The sequence below is a fragment of the Lepisma saccharinum genome, chromosome 3, assembly GCF_977018435.1.
Source record: "Lepisma saccharinum chromosome 3, izLepSacc3.1, whole genome shotgun sequence".
Lineage (NCBI taxonomy): Eukaryota > Metazoa > Arthropoda > Insecta > Zygentoma > Lepismatidae > Lepisma > Lepisma saccharinum.
Window position 1 is genome coordinate 87048597 of NC_139231.1, and position 24213 is coordinate 87072809.

The following is a 24213-nucleotide window of genomic DNA, read 5'->3' on the forward strand; positions in this document are numbered from 1 at the left end:
ATTTTACACACATTCAGACATCTCGATGGCGCAGTGGTAGCATTGTTGCCTTCTAATCAAGGGGTCCCTGGTTCGATACCTGGTGGAGGTACATATAGTGGTTCGGATCCAACTTTAAACTGTAGGTCCAGTTCCGATTAGTCTTACTGTGAATAAAGTGGACTTAAGACACCAAATCAGTTCACACACATCCTTTTCTTTCAGTCACAGTCGTTTGTGTATATTATTAAAAGGGTATTGCAGGGACATGATAACTTTATATCTACAGAGTGTTTCTTTCAAGGGGGCGACACTGTTGTGGAGGAATATGCCTCATTTACACCCCTCTCCCCCACCAAAATAAAAGTCCTGCTGATGTCCATGAATTGTTCTTATTAATTATTAGATTGAAAGCATGCCCTTATATCTTATATTGTTTTCTTTAAATTTATTGGGAAAAATACACATTTTAAAAAGTAGTTGATACTCTAACTTTTAATGCATGGAATGAAATTAATGAGGAATATACTTTGCGTTATAAGTTGTAGATTAAATCGCTTTGGTGACTTCAATGACGAAAATACTTAGTTCACTTGGCCATCCACATTCATTTCTTTGCATACGAATATTCCAAAAACCTATTCCACGACAGTTTGTGAATATTATGGGATGAATATTGTTTGTTGCTATATGCTCAGATGGGATAATAGGAATAATGTTACTACTACGACATTGGGGAGGCTCGTGTGATGCTTTTTATTCTCTTATGTTTGTAGTCATATATTTGGTTAAATTGCAGCATATTTTATAGTTGCTTATTATGTGAATTATGCATATTGTTAATGCAATTCGTTCAATTGGACCGATTTTTAACCCATGCTAGTTGAAGGATGAGGGGAAGAACTAGCTCCCCCACCCCCATACACACAAGAGAGGGGGTTAACAACATTGTAAGGGCACTCATACATACAGTTTGTTTTTCTTGTATGTATGCATTGCTTTCATTGTAGAATTATTTTCCTGTAGTTTACGGTTATTACAAGCATAAGAAATAAGATTGCATGGACATTATAAATTTAAACCCAAGAACAGGTTTGTCAACTCATATCATCCAAGAGAAGGGTTTTAAAAAGATTAACAGGAAACTCAGAGTTTAATGTCTCGGAAGCTTCGTTCATTGCAGAAGAACACTGGAATAAATTAAATAATGAAAATGGTAACATAGATCCAGTATGGAGTTCTCTTTTTCACAACTGGAGTAAGCCACAATCTTTAAAATTTAATGTAACAGTAAACATCAAGAGACTTTGAAAACAATGATGAATTTGAATTACCTGATGATATTCGGGATTCATAATTTTAAATAAAAAATGTGATCAAAAAAATATATATATATATATAATATATATATATATATATATATATATATATATATATATATATATATATATATATATATCAAATAAAAATAAAACAGACTACTTCTTTTCATAGTTAAGTTGCTATATTACAACAATATAACATGACAACATCCATTATATAACGGATTCTTTTTGTTTAAAAAATTACTAACCATTGTTATAACTGTATCTTTAGTCAAAATGAAAATAATTGTCTGATGAAGGGAGCGTGTATTCTCCTGAAACGTCACAAAGAAAAACTGTTTTCTTATGCTTGTAATAACCATAAACTACAGGATAATAATCATACAATTTCAGTATCAGCATCTGCCCCTGCCATAACCCCCACCCTCCACATGCCCTCACCCTGAGATCGCTGTCACCCTTGCCCTCCACCGCCCTCACCCTCCGACATCACAGTCGCCCTCTCCCTCCACTGCCCTCACCCTCCTACATTGCAGTCGCCCTCGCCCTCCACTGCCCTCACCCTCTGATGTCAGAGTCGCCTTTGCCCTCCACTGCCCTCACCCTCTGTCGTCGGAGTCGCCATCACCCTCCGACATTGCAGTCACCGTCCACCACCCTCACCCTCAAGTCTTCCGGAGGGTGAGGGCGAGGTCTGCCTTCACGAGAGTCGCCCTCTGGAGGGTGAACACCTCTGGATGTGGCATTGGAAACCCATCTATCAATGTGGTTCCAGCATGATGGGTGCCATGCACACTTCACGCGTGTTTCCAGAGAAGTTGTGGATGCCAAGTTACCAAATCCGTGGATAGGATGGGGTGTTCCTGGGGAATGGCCAACTCGGTCCTCCGACTTGACACCATTAGACTACTTTCTCTGGGGCACAGTGAAAGATAGTCTATCAGGAAAACCCAAGGACACTAGAGAATATATTACTGCAGCATGTGTAAGCCTCGTACCAGGTTAGTTTGCAGCAGGTTTTATGTATTCATCCGCATGAGAAAGGAGCTCAGAATAATCCATGACTTTCTTGCTTGAACCTCCGAGCTCTTCGTGTCGCAGACAATGAGAGAATCTGCAGTATTGCCAACATCTTAACACATTAAAACCTGTACTTGCATGTCAAGCGGAACGCATTTTTGCTTTTTGTCTCCTGAACCATACAATTTTTATAGTACTTTCTGAAATATCTTCGAAACATAAGGGCATGTGTGTATATGTCGAGCATGCATAAAAGAAAAAAAACAAAGGTAAAAGTAAACGACAGGCCCCTCTTGAACTTAATAACAGAGTTATTGTTTCTAGTTTAGAAAGAAATTTATGAAAATTTTGGTTGCTGCTTTCACAAGAATCACTTCACTAAACCAGGTGCCAAATGTTGGTCTGTCCATTTCTTGGTGATAATCACCCTTCCCTTTCTTTGCACGGAACAGTAAATATGCATTTTCAACAAAGCCTTCATTACTGCCAGTGGGTGAAACAAGAAGCCTCCCCTCACCTGTCGGTTGCTTCAGCCCTGGCGGTAGTTTTGCACGCTCACATGCTTGGATCAATGTATGCACGCTTTGTCCAAATAATTTAACATGTTTCTTTTCTCGGCGTTATATTTTAATACCGTGGAGATTCATTTGTTGTCAAACAACAACAACAAACAATCGTTTCCTCCTCCTAAACTCAATCGCAAATCATTCAACACCCGAGACACAGTTCGTGCGTGCGCACATTGATGGCAAATCACGTCATGCCCTGTTTTATTTTGATCTTTTTGCCTTAAGGAGGAATATGTATTTAAAACAACTTGTTTGACTTTGAAGAGCTTTTTCCTTCAGATGATGCTCAAAAGAACACTCGAACAAAGTGGGGCACTGAACAGGAGACCTCAATTCAGCCATTCTCGCCGCTGTATAGAACGATTAGCAATGAATCACGAGAAAAATAGGCTTAAAATAGTGGGATGTGCAACACTGGTGTCACTGATTCCATGCACTTTGCAACATATTCTGTCTCCTCGACTCGCTCTTGAGCTTCATCGATTCTTCAGCACAATAGAGCTCTCAGTTGGCGAATCTGCAGATCCAAGTTACTCTGCACAGTGATTGCAACCGATCAAGTCTATACCTGCTAATGGATGTATTATTTTGTCTGTATATTACACATTAAATAAAGGTTTCCTTGCAAGTGTGCAGTTGTCTTGGAATGGAACCCTTCTCAGCAGAACTATATTCTGCTTGCACATTTGGATTTACATATGCAAAAACCTGCAATCTGTTCAACGCTCGCTTGTTCAGTCTACAAGTGTATTGATGGAACCGGTGGTCACTTTGAACATCTGCTGAAGTTGCACAGTTTCATCAGATAAGACGTTACTGATGATTTGTGAGTGCATTTTCTATGCTGGATCTCGTAATTTTGTTTCAGAAAGTGAAACCAATTCTGTTCTCACGAATTGTACCTCTAGTTTTCAGTTAGCTAGAAACACATATGTTCCATTAAAGAAACGTAACTTTGAGTTGAAAGAGATTTTTTTAATTTTCTGGATTGTGCATAATTTCCCATTGTGAGCCCCTGACATGGGTACATTCATGCGCAACTCAATTTTTCACATTGTTTCATTTAAAAAAAATTTGTGGTCTCAGTTAGTAGGTGAGACACCCTGTATATAAGCATCTCTGAACCTTGAGAATGTTTCACTATTTTTTCCAACCCTCTTCTGTCACTGATTCCATTGTTTTTTTTTACAGAAGTTAAAAGAAACTAATTTTCCTTGTGAATTTCATGGAAACATGTTCTTTTTCTGTGTAGTCAAATTTCAATTTAAAAAATACCTGAATGTTTTTTACATTAAGTACTATTTGCTAACATTTTTTTGGAATTATTATTGAAAGTTGAAATTTTTGCTTATTGGAAACACTAGGTGGGTGGCGTGACCTGGACTGGACTATTTTCATGGCTTTAGATTGATTCCTAAATGTTTCTGATATCTATCTTAAGCATGACACCTATTCAAATGTCTTATGAAAATATGGCTGTATCCTGTGTGACATAGGACAGTAAGCAAGTAGCAGCTGCTAGCTGTGAAATGTTGCAAAGTTTCAAGTTAACTTTCACAATCATTTCTAGACTTCCAAATGCTCCTATAAAACTTGCAAAAATCTTTAAACATTCTGAACATATTGGAAAAATCAGGGGTCAATTAAATATTATACAAATGATCACATATTGCCTCAAAAGATGCTGCTGATATTTTCAGTCACTCACTTAAAAGATATTACAAATACTAATTATTTATTATATATTGAAATTACAGTTTTCAGCCATGTCACTATCAGTCACTAAATTGCTCTTAACGTCCCCAATATGGTATTTCCAAATCTATTATCCCCCCCCCCCTCTTTCTGAAATTGACAGAAGTGGTAACTGGACATGGTAATTACTATGTTAACAATAAAGTCACTATTATGTTACTGATGATGAGAGACCCCCAGTGACAGTTTTAAATATATAGGTGCATCCATGAGTGCACAAATTGCATTAATCTTGTGAAACTAAGGGTGGGAAATAGAACTAAATTAGCAAGCACAAGCTGGCAATAAGCAACAAACTGCATACATTTTATATCTTGTAGGTGTAACATTTCACCAGTTAGGGTTTAATCTAAAACTCAAACTGGGTTCATTGTTGTAAGTAAGACTATAAAAGCATTGATTCTAGATCACAGAATCTAAAAGTTTCTTTTGTGTGTGGAATTGGTAATAAAGTGATACCTGTCCATTAGTTTGAAAACATTTTTTCTTGTGATGTTCATTATCCCATCAATTTATTTCAGATGTTTATTTCTATGGAAGAATGTTTTTCATGATGTGTTATGAAATCTTTAAGGCATTGAAGGTATTTGTCTCAATGAAATTGAATAATTAAAAAGAATATGTATTTGTTAAAAGTGCACGTGCCAAAGCAATATTTATGTGTTTGACAACTTACAGCCGGTAGTAAAATACATGCTTAATATGAGTTATTTTCTACAATGGGATCTACCATTCACTTATTGTGCTTCTTTTCAGGATAGCAAAATGGAGAAAATGGAGGTAACCACTGAAGCTCTTTCCCCACGAAAAGATGTAAACAATGTTGCACCTGGCAAGGATGATGTTAATGTAGATGATATGACATCAAGAGACTACTACTTTGATTCATACGCACATTTTGGTATACATGAAGAAATGTTGAAGGATGAAGTACGAACCCTGACCTACAGGAATTCAATGTACCACAATAAGCACTTATTTAAGGTAAGATTAGGAGTTAATACTCACATGCTTGTGTCAAGTCTGTCTGTGATAAGCAATCACATCAACTTGCAATACAGTGATCATTGTGAGTATTTGGTCCACACTTGAATCAGTAGGGCATGATGCACATGTTGGAGGTGATGTGATCAGCACCACACTGGCAATATAACCCCCCACCCCCCTCCAGGGTTGCCTGTAGGTACCCATTTGAAGTTGTTTGAGGCCGTGAGCTGCTTTAGGCAGGGACAAGGCTGGTAAAATTCCAACCTTAGATCACTAGCCCTGGGAATCATACCTAGGTCTTTCATGTGGCAGTCTGATGCCGAACCAACTAAACCACTATGGCTCCAGTAGAAATAATGGCTCTTGCTGAATAAGTTGTATATTGATATTGCATTCCACTATATGTGTATGTTTTGGTGATTTATATGCTACCATAACAGGGTCGTGAACACAGTCCAAATCTCTTGAAAGAAGTGCATTCTAATTAAAGCAGTAAATTTCCTACAAATAATTTTTGTACCAACTTTGTGTTGGCTCAGGATCATGAGGGAAATTGAGGTGCTACTTCAAGTGGAAGGACTCCACTTTAGAAAAGAACAGATAACAGAAGCTAATGGCCCAGATGCATGGACCACTTATTAAATGTATAATGAAGAGCTGTTCGGCAGACCTTGGCCTCCGTGATCTATTGCACATCAGATAGTGTCAGTTTTTAATAAAGAAATTGAAAAGTTTTCTTTAAAAACCTGGCATTATTATTCTTGTCTTGCTAGAATGGACACTTTCTTTAAATATTTTTTTAAAATAAAAATCCAGGCTCTTGTTTTACATAATTTCATCTGAGACTTGTTTTCTTTACAGGGAAAAGTGGTCTTGGACATTGGGTGTGGTACTGGAATTTTGTCCATGTTTGCTGCCAAGGCAGGAGCTTCCCGAGTCATCGGTATTGAATGCTCCAACATTGTGGAATATGCAAAGCAGATTGTAGAAAGTAATAACATGAGTGACATAATTTCTATTATAAAAGGAAAAGTCGAAGAAGTAGAGCTTCCATCTGACATTCAACAAGTGGACATCATCATCTCCGAATGGATGGGGTACTGCTTATTTTACGAATCCATGTTGGACACTGTGCTATATGCTCGAGACAAGTGGCTCAAGGCAGATGGCCTTATGTTCCCAGACAGAGCAACTCTCTTTGTCTGTGCCATTGAAGATCGGCAGTACAAAGATGAGAAAATAAACTGGTGGGATGATGTTTATGGTTTTGACATGAGCTCTATTAGGAAAGTTGCCATCAGTGAACCATTGGTAGATGTAGTGGATCCTAAACAGGTGAGTATTGACTATTTTTAAAGTGCCGGGTACAAGGGGATTCAAAAAATAAGTTACACCCAAGATTTATTGATGTGATACTAAAGTAGAATGTGCATATTGCACTATTTTTTTCACATACTCCCCTATTCTCTGACCCAGGAATTTGGAGTGAGCGAATGAAAGCAAACTTCTGTGAAAGTACCACCTTGAAGGCTCAGCCAACGAACATGTGCAAGGGAAAGGGATTGCATGGGGGGGGGGATGACTGAGGTTATCAACCTTTGCAGGAGCATGTACTGCTTCGCAGGCTTTCTTCACTTCTCTACGGTTATACATGACCTTGCTCCAGAGATTCCTGGGATAGTGTAGTTGCTGTAAACATTTGTCTGTACACAAGACTACCCATGGTGCCTCTCTGGTGGAGTATTTCTGATGCTGTCACCTTGTAATCAAGGGTTCTGGGTTTGATACCTGGTGGAAGCACATAGTGGTTAGAATCCCACTTTAAACTGTAGGTTGAGTCTGAATTAGCCTTTCAGTGCATGCAGAGAACTTGCAAAAATCAGTCATAGAAATCTCCTCCCTTGATTTTGTAGTCATTGTCGAACTGCTCTTTTCACCTGCTTGTCATTGGCAAATTTTTTTCCATCCAGATGTTCTTTTCAACTTGTTGAGGATTGTGAATCAGTTCATCCAACGATCACTTTGTCTTCTATAATCGGCATTGTTGAAGTTTGCTGATCTGAATCAGTCTTGTATGTAGGACCATGTTTGAACTGATGGTACTGGGTCATTCCATTCCAAATTATCCAATAGTTGTCGCCTACCATTTTAGAAAATTTTCATTTTTAGTACATACATTTGAACATATTTCTAGATTTAAAAAATATTGTCTTTAGTTCTCCTGGGGCAGCCATTTCTCCAACATGGCGCATGCCTTTTGTTGCTCATGTAGCAGTTTACAGAAACTTTTAATATCTCAAAAACCATTAGAGCTAGAGACCTGAAAAAAATTCATTTTGTAGCTAATCAAGTATAATTTCTATGATATTCAAGTATATTTTGCTAGAAATTGCATCCTAAGTACGAAAATTATGGTGGAAATTTTAACAATAGTTAAAAATTTGGATTTGTAAACCAGATTTTTTTAATGAGGGGGCTGGGGTGGGGGTTAGTTTAAGGCTTGAATATTTTTTATGTGTAAACCTGGCTGCAGGGTGTCTAAATAAAATATCAGTGCTTAGAAATGCATTCCTTTTATACAGCATGGGATCAAACATGGCCGGCCATTCATTGAATTTTTTACAGTTTTCGGGGTTAAATATCTCAGATGAGTCCTTGAAATATTCTGAAATTTGGCATGAAGGAAGCCCTGCATAAACCTAACTCACAGTAAAATGTCAACTTTTAGATTCAATTTGTTTTGGAAGTGTGCTGGGCCTCATAACCCAGAGGTCCGTGGAACGAAACCATGCTCTGGTACCACAACTTCTGACACTTGGTCAAGGTTATGTATGTCTGACAACCGACGAATTGTAATGGAAGCTGTGCAGTGTGAACCAATTGTCAGCATATGCAGTGAGACCCTACCAAGCATACACAAGCAAGTATTTTTGGTTCGTTCTTGCTATGCAAGGATCTAGCAGTATCGCTAGATTTAATCAAGCAAGCAAGAACGATGCAAGCCCTTTGAATAATTGGGTCCAAAATGGTTCCTACTGTTTATACCCCATCCTTACTAACATATGTCGAATTCAAAAACAGTATCGCCTCAATGCATGTATTTGATCCTTGATTCCCTTGCATGCAAACAATCACTATGCAACAAGATCTATTGTACACAATATATGTACGTATATACCGTGCGTCCATTTCGATCTTCAGCCGAGAGATCGGGAGAAGTGTGGCGGGCGGCTCGGACGGAGATGCCGACATTTGCGGCCTGTAATGCCTGCTTATTTTTATGGACATATGCACACATTTATATAAATATTGCAAAACTAGCACTAACCTGTGTTATAAGAATTGTTCAAACTGATATCCACCAAGTGCCAAGTGTGTAGACTCTCTGGGAGAATACGTTGAATAGCCTGAAACTTTCGTGCCTGTAGCTAAAGTCCTGGGTCGGGCCGAGAACTTATCAGCCCCCCTCGTAACGTGAACCTTGCGGCTGGCATTCCAATCCTCTCACTGACACAACACACATACACACTGCATTAACACAAACAAGTAACGGCAAGTAACCAATAATAACACTCTTGCGCACAGTACGAAATTAACACGCTCTTGGTTTACATCTGCTCGCCACTATATTCACAGCTCTGTTGCGAAGGAACAAAAAACTCGAGCTCTGAGATTTCGGATTGCATGGAAGCTCACAAACACCATTGACTTTTAACGGTTTCGTCTACAGCGTAATCTTGATACAGTGTTGCACATTCGAAACCTCCTAACGATTCCCATCGGCAAAAAACTCTTTCAAGGATATAAACTTAAGCAGGACGGTACTGGTCAAAACTATGATTAAAATGTTTTATTATCTGTGGCTCTTAACATCGTTTCTAAAGCGTATTTTTTGTGTATATAATGGCAGAACTTGGATGAATTACAGATGATAAATTATAACACAGGTTAGTGCTAGTTTTTTGCAATATTTATATAAATGTCTGCATATGTCCATAAAAATAAGCGGGCATTACAGGTCGCAAATGTCGGCATCTCTGCCAGTGCCACCCGCAACGCTTCTCCCGATCTCTCGGCTGAAGATCGAAATGGACGCACTGTATATGCAGTGGTATACTAAGACTACCATACTACTATTCTTAATTAATCTCTGATTTTTATCCAAACCTTTTTGTTGTGAATCACTCCGTTGGCATGGATTGAAGAAATGGGAAGGAACACAACCCAGTAACAACTTGACTTTTATTCATTCCTTCAATTAACTGAACATCTAATATAATTAAAGATTATTCAAAACTTTGATACACATTCAGTACATTAACTATCACAGCACACACAATTGCGCATAATCGTCATTCTTTAATTTTAACAGTAAATGTGCTTAACACTTGTATTCATTCAACAACAACAATAAGTCGCCTAGTGAGGCAAATGTTCTTTAGTAACAATTATAACAAGTGCTGTAGCATTCATGCAACGCCACAAGATTAAAAAACATGCAGTTTCCAATCGTACGATAAGCATCAATGTTTCAAGTAACTTTAACCTTTTGGGTCCTAAGTGTCTCGGTCGAGATCCTGTGTCAAGGTTGTAGTTTTTACGTTATAACTTTTCTATTTTTGTCTAGAATTTCGATTATTTTTTTTATATTGTTCCTAACACCTGTATTTAACAGAAATGTTTCTTGCACTTTTTTTTCTTCATGAAAATGGAGGTTAAAAGGCAGGAAAAGGAACTTCTCTTTTGAGTCTTTTTCAAGGGGAAATTTTTGCCGACAAAGGAAGACCGGCTTTGTTGTTTATTGTGAGAATGGAATTTCGAGGCACGCTGAAGGAAACCTTTGTTTTTGAGAACAAGTGTTCCACAAGTTGCAACACAGGTTACCCTGCATTGTCTAACAATATAATTTCAAGCAGCTGCAAGAATCAGCGTTCATTTTACTCTGCATTCTAGCTTTTCGTCCGTGAAAGTTGTGCGTAGGTGTGTGTTGTTTTGTGCCCAAGTGCGAGGATATTTTTTGGGTGGTTACAGACTTCCAAGAACTTTTTTGTCATCTACGTGTTTTTCTTGTGGTGTGAAAAGTGTGCTAGTGTTGTTTGTGCCTGCTGTGTCCCCAAAAGGTTTATAGTCGACCATGGCTGCCCCCGGTGATCTCAGTTCTGATGAAATCCGAGATGAGCTGGAGGATATGGATACAGACTCAAAGTGGGATTAAGAAGAGCTTGACATTCCCTCTGAATTTGATTCTGATGACATGTCACAAAGACGTTCGCCTTCCTCTCCTCCTGCTCCATCCGACTGGCAACCCCTTTCCCGAATTGGTAGAACTACTCCCAACCCCCAACCTTTCCTAGGACAGACTGGACTGAAGGTTCGACATATTGACGATGCATAGTCTTCCTTGGACTTCTTTCCCTTGACTTTCTTCAAAGAAATCTTCCAGCATCTGGTGACAGACCAACAGGTACTACCACCAACATATCACAAAGCACCCAATGACATAGCCAGGGTGGGGGGAGAAACTCCCATTTTTTTTTAAAAAAGTATTTTTCAGGGAATTTCCTCCCTCCCTCCATATGTATGCCGAATGTGCATAAATTATATATCGTCTGAATATGTGATTCATTCTGCGTACAACGGTATATCGTTCATATCAACATGGCAAATAGTCTCTCAGCTAAAGTCATTTCAAGGTACTGCTGCATTTTGAAGCTTGAATCAGTGACATGCCGACCATTCCTTTCGGGGGTACATCTCATGTTACATTGGTCGTATGATAATAATGCAAATATATTTGTGTTCCTTACATGTCAGCAATCATTTCCATGTGCATGTCGACACTTGTCATGTACTTTTTTCTTGGGGGAGGGGGACCATTCCTCCCCCCCCTGAAATTTTGGAATTTTGAGTTAGGCTCCTCCCCCGCCACATATACACCGAATTTGCATAAATTTCATATAGTCTGAATCTCTGGTTCATTCCGCGTACAACGGTATATCACTCATCTCTTTAGGCCAATTAGCCTCCCATCTACACTCATTTAATTGAAACTGCATTTTGCTCAAAATCTGCTCGGGACCAAGGGGCTTACATGTGAAAATGGCCTTGGGACTCAAAAGGTTAAAATATACATCTTTATAGGACTTCTCACATTAGTGCTACATTATAATAGGTAAAAATCATAATTAGATTGTTGCTACTGTATGGTTTTTTGGGTATGCAATCAAAACTGAATTTTAGGGTACTCGCAAGGGAATGATCTTCGTTACGTTTCATCCGGTTTAGTTTCACTTTGCACTGTTCACTTTCAGACAATGTACGTGCGAGTTTAGTATTTAAGAGACTTATTTTTTTGTTATTTTCGTCCATGAGAAAAAGCTTGAACCATTTAAAGCAATTCAAAAAATCTTACTAGTTTCCTCGAATGCAAAAATTATCTTTCACAATTAATGCTGTGTTCCATTTACATAATATTAATACTTCAATTGCACACGTTGTTTCCAAAGTTTAAGCAGTATGTACAATTCAAATCGTGCTCATTTTAGAAAAGGTTTCTGTTCGAAAAATTATTTAAATTCTAGTCGCATGGTTTCTCAATGTTAAAAGTTCATAAATACGGAGAAACTAGTACTTACTTTTATCCACGAAGCTGTTTATTCTTTTTCGATTAATTTCAGTGGCCACTGCCACCATCCTCGTTGGAGCTTGCTGTACTGGACAGCACTAAAATTAATCAAATCATTCTGGCATTTCAGTGAGTCACTTTCTCCAGATATGTAAAGTTTACTCCAACATGTCAGGCATATTTATTTAACTGGCTTACTTGACACTTTTTTTGTCCTTACCATATGATGCAAATTGTTTTAAAAAATGCCCTTACTAAACTTTTTCTTTACATGGTATTTCTGAAGATCACAACATTCTTTACCATGTAAACAACTTTTTTCAATGGTATTTGCATATTGTCTCTAAGCTATCCATCTACCTGTAGTCTTGACCTAAGAAGAAATTTCAGAGTTCGTGAAAATTAATAGGTCTTTGGGAACCTTACATCATATCAAAACATGTCTCTGAATCTTCTGCTGTGCAGGACTCGTATCTACTTCCACAAGCCTTTTCTTGAAGAAAGAAAAAATAAAGTGGAAAATAAAGGAAACAAAAAAAAATATCTTCTTGTGGGAGCAATTTATACAAAGATTTATTTTTCACTTGAGAAAAAGATTGCATCTTGAAAAGTTTGGATAATTCCAAGTTGACATTTTTTTCCTCCTTTGAACTTTGTATTTGAAGTTTTCCTGTGTATGTAGGTTAAACAATGTGTAATGAAATTTTTATTGTAACTGTGTTGCCATTTGCAATCACCTGTCTATTAATTTGGCACAAGGGATAGTATGACAGTAAGTCTAGTATATTGAATTAATATCTTTTGTGCTCAATAGATGGTGTGGTAGGTGCCATGAGAGCACAATGCTCCAGCAAGCAGTAATGTACGCATATGGAAGCTTATAAACTTTCCAAATAGATTGCACTGATGTTAGGTGTTAGGCCTGTAAATTTGTCATCAACACAGGTTTTCATTATTACAGATATTCACTGTAAGTTTTCTTTATTGAGGTATGGGGACATTCCATTTTCTTATGTGAACATTACCGTATTTACGCGTGTATAATACACACCCTCGTTTTTGATGGGGAAAAGCAACAAAAAAATATATCTCGTATATAATGCGCAGTACAATTCAGGTTCCAGAAATGGCATTCTTAGCGTCGGACTAACATTTACGTATTACATTTAAAATTAATCAGTAGATCATAAAAACGATCTTTTCCTTGCTTTCGTAGCTGATGCATTTACCACGCGACCTTGAACTTCCAGATGTTGGCCTTTTCATAGGAGAGGCGGGAGCAAAGTTATCAACCACCCGTTCAAGGTCGCAGTGCGTGATGCTTACAATAGATGGATGACATCAAGGCAGCATGAACTCGCAACAAGCGGGAGGGTGAAACGTGCGTCGCTGCCGATTGTTTGTGAATGGGTTCGTGAGGCATGGAACTCCATCTCCCTTGAAATGATGATCAAAAGTTTTAAGGTAACGGGAATATCGAACAAGATGGATGGAAGTGAGGACATTTCAGACTACTTGTATTAGTAACTGGGAGTGAATGACGAAATTAAGTGTAAACGTTATTTATTTATTTACGTGAGTCAAGCCGCAATAGCGCAGTAAATATACAGTAATTATTTCTATTTGGTAAGTGTTGACGTAATTATTTTAACTTCATATTTGTTACAGTCAACACTCGATACAACAACCTTTCATAGTTCCCAGGAAAAAGGTAGTTATTTCGAAGGGGTTGTTATTGGAATTTGCACCAAAAACGATTATTAGGAGATAATCGGGCAGAATGAATGTTGGATTTAATACGGGTCTACTAGAGCATTGTCTGTTACAAGATGAACCGGTAAAATAAGATATCTCGGAAGATCTCACCTTTCTAGGCACAAAAAAAAGGGGCTGTAAATTTCGTTTTGGTTCGGCTGTGTAAAATACGTCGTAAAAATGTCATTTTCCTTCCTTCGACCAACTTCTAATTCACCCCCTCCCCCATTCCAGGGAGCAGTCCTTCCTCTTCCTCGACTTGCATTGTAAGCCAGCCTGAAAAAGGAAACGGGCAACTTGCGATCTATTTGCACCCAATGCGTATTCTAAGACACATTGAACAGTGTCGCACTCGATAATCATTTTGGTTTGGAATTAGATTTCACTAAAGTGAAACTGTATATTTAGTCCCGATTAGCCCAAAAGCATAAAATGAACTCAAAACAAGCTTTATGAAACCTGCGCATTTTCAGATATCAAAATGTGAGATCTTTATTTACTCTCACGTTAATCGACGGTAATCAAGGTGTCAGCTTAAACATTGAGCATTTTTTAAATCGTTCGCAGCTTACACATTGAGGTTCTGAAGATAAAGGTGCAGAACATGAAGTTGTTTTAACTCTACTTTTTCTTTCTGAAGAAAGAAATCAAAACAGCTTTGCGAGATACAAAACAATGACTTGCCTTCGCGCTGGATGAGTCATTGCTGTTATCCACAAGCGACAACTTCCCAGACGCTAGACAAAACACTGGCGCCAGTTGCAGCGTAAAAACAATGCGACCGGCTGGAAGTTCGAGCAACAGGTGGTTAGGGAAAATCCTCCGTATTTCAAAGATAACGCAACTGTCGAAGGCTGAACTTTTATCAGCTGTGTGAAGAAGAAAGAATAAACCCTTTCTTTACATTTTACCTTGCAACAGACAATGATACGGGCAATATTTCAATACAATAGCATTAAAAAAAGAAAAAAATAGCACCTGAATTCTGCAATTATTACATTGCTGTGCAGACCAGTGGCGGAGAAAGCTGGGTAGGGAGGCATTTTTTTTATACTTGTCCTATGGTTTTTGTTTGTTTTCAAGAATGCATCCAGAACTGGTTGACCATTTTAGAAGTCAAAGGAAAGAAAGAGCGGTCCACTTCCACCCTTGCCTGTAATCAGCTTGTGTGTGCACACACGAGCAAGAAGACAATCGGCATCCCCCCCCCCCCCCTAAACGTTTGCTGAGAAGAAAAGAGGGAGAAGTCACTCTGCCAACGGAACACTTTTGGCAAATATTAGGACATCGGCACAGTCATGAAAATGTAGAAAGTGGTAAACGGGAGTTATGATGCAAGTAAGATCGAAGTAAACTTTTGCGGAAACCTGGATGAAAATGCATTAAGAGTGTTGACGATCTTTAGTTGGTCTATGTGGCTTTGATTATCTATAACAGTTTCACTTCTTTATGAAGTGTTACAGGGAACGAAGAATACGTTTTCAATGAAAGCGGTTACTGGAAGTTGTACGCTACAAAGTTGATTTAAAATAACATCCAAGCATATTCGATCTCTTCTCATGTATAAAAGAGCAAACGAAATCACAAAGGCAAAACAAGCCTGGCATGTTGCGTAGCAGCCGTCGGCTGCGGGTAACATTGGTATGCTTGGGGGAGGGGAGGGCAGAGGTCAAGTGCTATTGGATATAACTGAAGTGAATGAGTGCAAAAAACGTATTTTTCGCCCGATCTCTGATCATGGCCATGTCTAAGGCGAAAACAATTTTTGTGGAAGTTATTTCTCCCGCGAAAAATACCGCTTGATACGTCTCCCGTGTGACGGTAGGCGCGTGCTTGAATGCCGCCAGAACGGGTGCTGCTTTTCTCGATGTCGCAAAACTTTCCAGTGACAACTCATGGAAAACGGCCATTTCGCATTTAAAAGTTATTTTTTAAAATTATTATTGCTAAAGAAAGGCAATCTGTAGATATATACATGTTATACGCAGTGACATAGTGGAAAAAAAAATGCGTGATTTCATTTTGGCTGTCCAAATTATTCCGTGCATAATACGCACCACAGTTTTGAAGGGCAAAAATTTTGGAAAAAAGTGCGCATTATACACGCGTAAATACGGTATTTAAGATTGTCTGTTCAAAGATCCATTTCTGTGGTATGGACGTTTCGTGATGGGCTGCTGTGTGTAATTAGTCATGATCTGTCAAAATGCAAAAGAAATACTGGATAAAGAAAGAAATTTTGACATTTTATTGAGAAAGTAGTGGTGAAAAAGAAATGCTAATGCATACCTTGGTGCCATTAAACAAGCCACTTGCAGTGGGGTCAATCCATATGAAGTCATACAACATGGTTGCTAGACTATTTTTAAAAAAGTTTATTTTATGTGTGGTGTGAGCCTCATACGTTTACAGTTCAGAACCACTGTTATTTTATTTTTACTATCACCGATTTGAAGATGGCGTGCGTAATTTTCTTCATTCGTAAGCATCAGCGGGAACTTTTTATCTCAGCTCTGGTAAGTCCTACAACAATGAGACAAAATCTGTGATGTTAAGCTGAACACGATTCCGATTACCTCCATCAGTTGCAGTTCGTGGTCTTTCATTCCATTCTCTCACATAGCTGAGATTTCTTCAGCTGGGATTTTCTTTAAGAGCATTAAACTTAAGATCGCACAGTACTGATGTCTACGCATTCATCCCCATAAAATGCCTTCAGTCTCAGATGAATGTCAATTTGTAGCACATTTTCTACGGTTATAAACTCGATCACGGCACGCTACTTCAGGCGCTTCACCGACATTGCATGGTTACATGCTGCCATTTTCCTCGCAATAGTTCAGCACCCCCTGGCGATAGAAGTTTGAAACCTTCAATGGAGTAGCAGGAAAGTCTTATAAGTGCAATGTATGGCTGCTCAAAAACCAAAATGCGTTTACAAGGTAACAAAGAAAATAAAAACATAGGAAGCTTTACTTTTCAGCATGCCCTCGTATATATACCTTATTGCAGATCCATTTCAGGATTGTAATGTTGTTCATTGACATTCCAAATTACATTTTGCAGAATTTTAACACAAAATGTTAATAAGAAATTAAATTAGGCATGCCATATTTAATGCAAAATATTGAATTTTTCAAGAGTTTTGTATCCCTTAAATCAATTGAATCTCAAACTCAAAATTTTTACTCAAGGTACTTATCATGAAGTACTGTATTGTGTACAAATTTCAGATTTTTAAACAACTGCCCACCAGAGATATTTAACCCTGAACTTGCAATTTTTTAACAAAAAGTACATGTTTATAACCCTGTAGGAAAAAAAATATTAGTCTCAAGCTTCAAATAATTTTGACATACTCTATTGGTACACAGGTACTTGCACAAAAAAATTCAAGTGTCAAAAAAACCGGCTTTCCCCCCCCCCCCCCAAAAATGTTCAAAAATGTCATTTTGAGCAATTAAAATACACAATTTTGACCTTAAAATTTATTATGAAGGAATAATATTTAGAAAATTACACAGAAATATAATTGCAGCCTATAATGTGCTTAACATCACAGATTTTGTCTCATTGTTGTAGGACTTACCAGAGCTGAGATAAAAAAGTTGCCACTGATGCTTACGAATGAAGAAAATGACGTGTGCCATGATAAGAAAATGCGAGCCATCTTCAAATCGGTGATAGTAAAAATAAAATAAGTGGTTCAACATATGAGGCTCACACCACACAAAAAATAACTTTTTTCAAAATGGTCGAGCAACCATGTTGTATGACTTCATATGGATTGACCCAGTGTTTGTGTGGCAGTGGCAGGCAAGTGCCATGGTGCCATTGATTTGTTCGCATAATAAGTAAGAGGCATGCATTTCGATTTTGATGAAAACATGAAATTTGAAATAACATTTTAATGTTAATTATTCATGTTTCTGAAAGGTGTGAGGTGCATTTTCCTACCCTGTTTTGTCCCCCGAAAAGAACTGCAAAATGCATTATAAACTCTTAAACACGAAATTTAATATTTATTTACCGACACGACACTTCCTTAAGTCACAATTATCCCACGAGTTATGCAATTCACGGAAAATTGATTAATTCTTGTGTAAATATTTGAGAAGCAAAAATGGACCCCTTTATACAAGAATAAACATAATATTCTGGTAATGAAATAAATGTGCTATTAGAAGGAATATGTTTATTTTGTGTAGCAAGTGCATTTTTTAAATCAACTTTGGGATTATATTCACATTTTTTAAAACCAAAGTGTCATTATGCACCACTTTTTCACTGCTAAAACAACGAAATTTTATTTTATTTTTTCCACTTTTGAACCCGAAATTGACTGTTTTTGTACTGATATTTTGCTTTTTATTTACCAAAAATATGTGCCTCTAATAAGTATTAATTTGAAGAGTTTCTCATCAAAGGTAATGGCTGAGCAATTGCTCTTAAATCTGCAAGGCAATGTAAGTGAATGTATTGACGTTGCATTTGAGAGCAGAATTGTCGTCCAGTTATTTGAGAGCAGAATTGTCATCCAGTTAATGCATTCAAGTACCTCGCGCAATACAAGCATACAAGTGGAATGCTACAGTCTGAATCCCGAACCTTACAACTCTCTGTAAACAAACCGTCTCACTTCGAGTAACGTATCACTCCCACATCAGCTGTTCGTGAATGCTGTGGCCATCATATGCTGTTCACTGGCACTTCACCCGCTCATTTTAAAACTTATTCCTATTTTAACGGATAGACCTACACACTGAAGTATAAGAAATTTTCAAGAAGTGATTAAGAATGTATTCTTGTTCAAGAATGAACATATTTTTCTATGTCAAGAGTTCCATTTATCTGACATTGGGTCCTCTCTTAGTATGACTTAGTAAAACTTAAATGGAGTGAGAACTGTTTCAGCAAATTTAAGCCCGTTGGTTTTATTGCTGCCCCTTCCACCAAATTATTGCCCAACATTGTTGACATGCAGAGTATTACTTACGTGAAATTTAGAAGATTTCGCACTTCCGCATTGCACAATTTAATGGTTCAATCCTATTAGTTTCGAAGATCCACTGTCTTCATTCACAAAAGGGTACGGCGTTTGAAGCGGAGATGGCACTGCGTCAAAACATTGTTTGTTCCCGGGCGGCGGTGGTTGCGATTTTTCCTGTTCGGCAGCACTGGCGCGCGTAACCACCGCCGCCCGGGAACAAACAATGTAGTGCCGCGGTACCATCTCCGCTTCAAACGCCGTACCCTTTTGTGAATGAAGACAGTGGATCTTCGAAATTAATAGGATTGAACCATTAAATTGTGCAATGCGGAAGTGCGAAATCTTCTAAATTTCACGTAAGTAATTTTAAACCGCGTTTACCGCAACCACCATGAATGCAGAGTATTGTTTTCTCTTTTGTGCAACAAATATACCGCCAGTTTTAGTGGAAGCTAAACAACGATAAGCCGAGGAATGAAAAGATATCGTTTTTCTTTCTTTCTGTTTCTCCTGCACTGGAAAACAATAACACAATAATCACATTTTTTACCCACGTCTCATGCAAATAATGTATTTTCTTACCTTGATCCCTGTCAGAGGATCCGATCTATAATTCAGAGGTGTTCGCAGACCAGAATAATTTTGCGGGTGAAAGAGGTAGAGTTATGACAATAAGGGTGGGGGAGGTAAGAACACCTCTCAACGAGGGAGAAGAAAAATGTGACAATATTTAAGAATTCACCCCCAAATGTGCATTTTATTTTGTATGTAGGATACAAGAAAATCTGACTGCCTTAAAATATTTGTGCTTCCTTGCTCCTTTCCCCACTTTTTTTTTTTTGCCAGGACTATGCTTCACGATGTTGCAGTTTTAGTTTCCCTTAGTGTTTTTGCTGCATAAACCAGCATTTTCGAGCAGGGCGACAAGAACATGAGAGTCTGTTTTTGAATGATGTATCTGTAGGCACGTTGAAGTACACTGTGGAGCAGTGGTTCCAAAACCGGGAGGCAAAGACAGTATATTTTTCTTTGTATATAAGGTTTAGCATAGTGCAGGGGCAAAAGTGGCGAAAAGTAAGGGTTCAACTGCCCGCCTCGCTGCCACTGCTCTGGAGGATACAATCTTACCTCCGGGGGGTAAGATGTAAATTTTGTCTGATTTTTATTTATCACCGTTTCTTCCAATTTTGGCTAATTCCGATGATGACGATGTGATTGTCAGATGAAATTGATGAAGGGACACTCGCAAACAAGACCATGCCGTGATTGGACTCCGAAAGTCTGCCACCAGGCAAGATGTACATTTGAATTTTTCATTTTTTTACATACGTACATTAACTCGCAACAGGTCATCAGTGAAACACTGCTGTCTTTGTGGATTATTTTATTTTCATTAGTTGGCAATACTGCTAAGGTACATGTGCCATTAATTACAGGAGGTCTTAAGTTCTATGATTTCTACTTTCGACAAGATTTATTCTTGGTATTCTCATCGGTACAATTCAATAAAATTTCTTATGGGGTTGATCAAGTAGCCATGGTGCATGTTCTGTTGTGCATTTCGAGGTGTTGATATTGACTACAGACACCGACTGTGTAACTTGTCATGATTGCAAATTATTTGTGCAAACATTCTTAATTTCATGACAAATTAGCAGAGAAAAACATTTGTTATTTACCAACAAAATAGAAAAATTCATGCTTTGTTTTTGGTGACAATATTTGTACTGTTCTCTACGTGCACTGAATACCAGGTCATTATTAATGAGAGAAAACATTGTTGCTATGACAGTTCATATGAGCTAACACATTCTCTTTACAACAAAGGGGTTATTCTCTGATGAAGAATAAATAGATGTGAAAAATATTTAACCATTGTTCATATTTCGTACTCAAACCTAGTTAGGCATGAGCCTATGCATGTTATTTCACAAAATGTTCAATTTGTGTGCTAATACAAAATTTGCCATGCAGGTGGGACTATTGTCATCATGCACGTGGGGCATTTACTTATTTGTAAAACATGTGTGAGGGTTGCTGAATAATTCATTCCCATTCACAATTGTTTTTGTTAAGAATATTTGTTGATTAAGTCTGAGTGTTAGTTTTCACAGGATATCTGTCTGCAATGTGCTAGCTGATAGCTGCCTGTAAAGTATCGGTTTGGGAACTTTCCTTGGATCTGGATTGTAGGGATATTAACCTGGGATTAAGCCTGATTTTGTCAACAATGTTCAAGCATCTTAAATGATGCTTACCATCACTTTCACCATTTGTGAAATAAAAACTAAAATGTCATATGTAATTTAGGAGCCTCTTTAGAGTTATTTCCAAAAAAAAAATGATTTTTTTTTCAGGTTGTAACCAATGCTTGTCTGCTGAAAGAAGTTGATCTGTACACAGTTCAAAAAGAAGATCTGACGTTTACTGCTCCGTTCCATCTGCAGGTTCGACGAAATGATTACATCCAGGCTCTGGTTACCTTCTTTAACATTGAATTTACAAAATGTCACAAGCGAATTGGCTTTAGCACTGCTCCAGAGGCACCTTACACCCACTGGAAGCAGACTGTATTCTATTTTGATGATTACTTGACTGTAAAGAAGAATGAAGAGATCTATGGTGTGTTTTCTATGAAGCCAAATGCACGTAATAATCGTGACCTTGATTTTACAGTTGAAATTGATTTTAAGGGTGAGTTGTGTGAAATGCACGAAACAAACCATTACCGCATGCGCTGAATGGCTATTTGAACAGAGGAAAGAACAATAGAGCTGTCAACAGTGGTCAGTTTAAACCTCCTGCGCTGTTGAATGCTTCAATAGCTTTAGTCGCCAAATGAAAATAAATAGATGAGTTTTTAAGAAAATGCAGGGCAGCGTAAGTAAATCCTCTTTCTTATATTTAAAAGAACAATTTTGTGATGAAGCATTCAGTCGTAAATTTTTGCCTATATACTGCTGTCCAACCACGTTGTTTTCCAGGGTAAATGTTATTCTCTCCTCTTCAGAACAAGTGTATTTACAAAGTATGAAATCACATGGTTGATTACATTGCAGCATATTGTCTTTGAAGCTGGTTTCACATACTGTAAGTTTCTTTCAAATGTTTTCACAGCGATATCCTGATGCAGGACTGTAATGACAAAGAATGTCAATGTTAATTAGACGTGGAATTTATTAAATGAAATTTTCAATTTGAATATTGTTTTTTGTATTTATAAACCAAATGTGTGTCAATCTGTATAAGTCATTGATTAATTCCACTCTTGGTTTGAGTTGCATGTCTGTGACGAAGCCAACATTAAACATCAATAGTACAATTTTTTAATTGTTACCAATATGTGCATGCATGTAAGTTTTCTTTGTAAAGTGGAACAATATGTGCACATACTTAAAAGTGGAATGCATTTTGTGTGTGTGTGTGTATGAATTTGGTACAACACTATTCCAGGACTACTAAACGTTTTTCACGAACATTTTTGTAAGTAGGGCCATTTTATAGTTTTCATTTGGAAAGGTGTTTATATGAAATATGATTGATATTAGGTGCATTACTCTATTTCACAGGACTATTTTGTAATTGTCTTGTTCTTGATCATTATATGTGAAATTACCTATATATAATGAATGAGGTTTTCCTGTCTACCACACAAAATATTATTTGTGTGATTAAAATTTTATTTGAGAACCACTATTACATCAACTTGTCTACCACTAGAAATGTCAATTTTTTTTAATAAATTTGCATAAAGGAAAGCTCTCTTTTTGGTTGTACTATGTTGAATTCTACATTGTATTTTGTGTAGATATAAGTTTACAGGACTTTTTGAAACTATAATGTCCTTATAGAGAATGGGCTACTAGAATGTAGTTTACTGCTGGAGCTAGACTCCCTGAGCTAATGCTGGAATGGTTTACAAATTACTCAATCCATTAAAGCTGAAAACACATGGTTGGAATTGAGTGAAGCCAGCCATACCTGCCTTGTCTTCTCATCTGTCTGGGATCTTCAAACAATCTGGTATGGTGAAAGATTTGAATCAAGTACATTTCAGCACTTGGGGTCCCAACTACACATCCAAGAGAGAGGTGGTGTTAAAAAATGAGAGTAAATTAGTATGTCGTGAAACCTCGGTTTTATATTTATCAGGGGGCAAGGGTGATGAAAAAATCTTTAAATTGTGAGAAAATATAAAATCCATGAATATTATGACATGGCTATTGGGACCATGAATATTGAATGTACAAGGTAACCAAAAAAAGTTCTTGCCGTTTACACATCACATGGGAAGAAATGATCGCCGATAGGAAAATATGTGTGCCACGTGCCGGAAAAGTGGTCAGTGTGGAAGTGGGGACACTGCTCTTGCCCAATACACACATTGAACACTCATAGCAGCCATAGCTTGAGCAGGGGCCGAAGGGAAATGAAAGTGTTGAAGTAGCTCGTTTGGGGTTGTCTGCTTTATGACTTTAAGGTGGACTTGTCCGGAGCAGAATCAAGTTGCCGAAATATGTCAAGCCTTTGGGGATAATGCTGTGAATGACCGCACCAATAGGAATTGGTTCCAGAAGTTCAGGTTGGGAGATGTCACTTTGTGATGAACCCAGCAGTGGCCGACCACAGGTCCAGGATGATGAGGCCCTGAAGGCAGCCATTCAGGAGGACAGCAGACTAAGGTATGGTGAGCTTTCCAACAACTTCCAGGTTTCCGATAAAACATCCAGACTGCAGCTGCATCACATAGGAAATTCGTTAAAGTTGAGCAAGAGGGTGGTACCTCATACACTGTTAGAAGGCAAGAAGCAACGACAAGTAACAGCCTGTTTCTCGTTCCTTTACAAAAAGTGGGTCCTATATGACACTCCCAAGCGTGCCAGATATTGGTTGTCAACATGGGACTTTGTGCCTCACACCACAAGACCACCTTCACACCCATGCAAGATCATGCTACGTATGGTGGACTAGTTGCCAAGTGGTGCACTATGAGCTGCTACGAATGGACCAAACCATCACTGGGAACCTCTACTCGCAGCAGTTGCAACGTGCGCAACAGGCACTGAAGCATAAGGAGCCAGCATTGGTTAATCTCAAGTGTGTACTGCTTCTTCACGCCAATGCCAAGCTGCATGTGGAGCGGGTTGCCAGGGATACCCATACAGTGACTTGGCTGGGAGACACTGTACCATCCATGGTACTTCCCAG

At 38.1% G+C, this 24213-nt stretch overlaps 2 protein-coding genes across 2 annotated transcripts in view; both read left to right on the top strand.

Annotated features, from left to right (window-relative positions):
• The window catches only part of Art1 (arginine methyltransferase 1), a 28082-nt gene extending 5875 nt beyond the window's left edge, over positions 1 to 22207 (top strand). Inside the window, exons 2-4 of the mRNA XM_083118972.1 lie at positions 5405 to 5632; positions 6497 to 6970; positions 21363 to 22207. Coding sequence (XP_082975098.1) covers positions 5405 to 5632; positions 6497 to 6970; positions 21363 to 21746 — 1086 coding nt within the window. The 3' untranslated portion in view covers positions 21747 to 22207. The remainder of the gene's footprint in view (positions 1 to 5404; positions 5633 to 6496; positions 6971 to 21362) is intronic.
• Positions 22208 to 23550: 1343 nt separating this feature from the next.
• Positions 23551 to 23976, top strand: LOC145985599 (histone-lysine N-methyltransferase SETMAR-like). Its single transcript, XM_083119668.1, has one exon. The coding sequence runs from the start codon at positions 23551 to 23553 to the stop codon at positions 23974 to 23976; it is 426 nt and encodes a 141-aa protein (XP_082975794.1).
• The last annotated feature ends 237 nt before the right edge of the window (positions 23977 to 24213 follow it).

What these genes read in the sequence shown, in the direction of transcription:
- LOC145985599 (XM_083119668.1), top strand. Translation starts at nt 23,551, where the DNA reads ATGACCGCACCAATAGGAATTGGTTCCAGAAGTTCAGGTTGGGAGATG.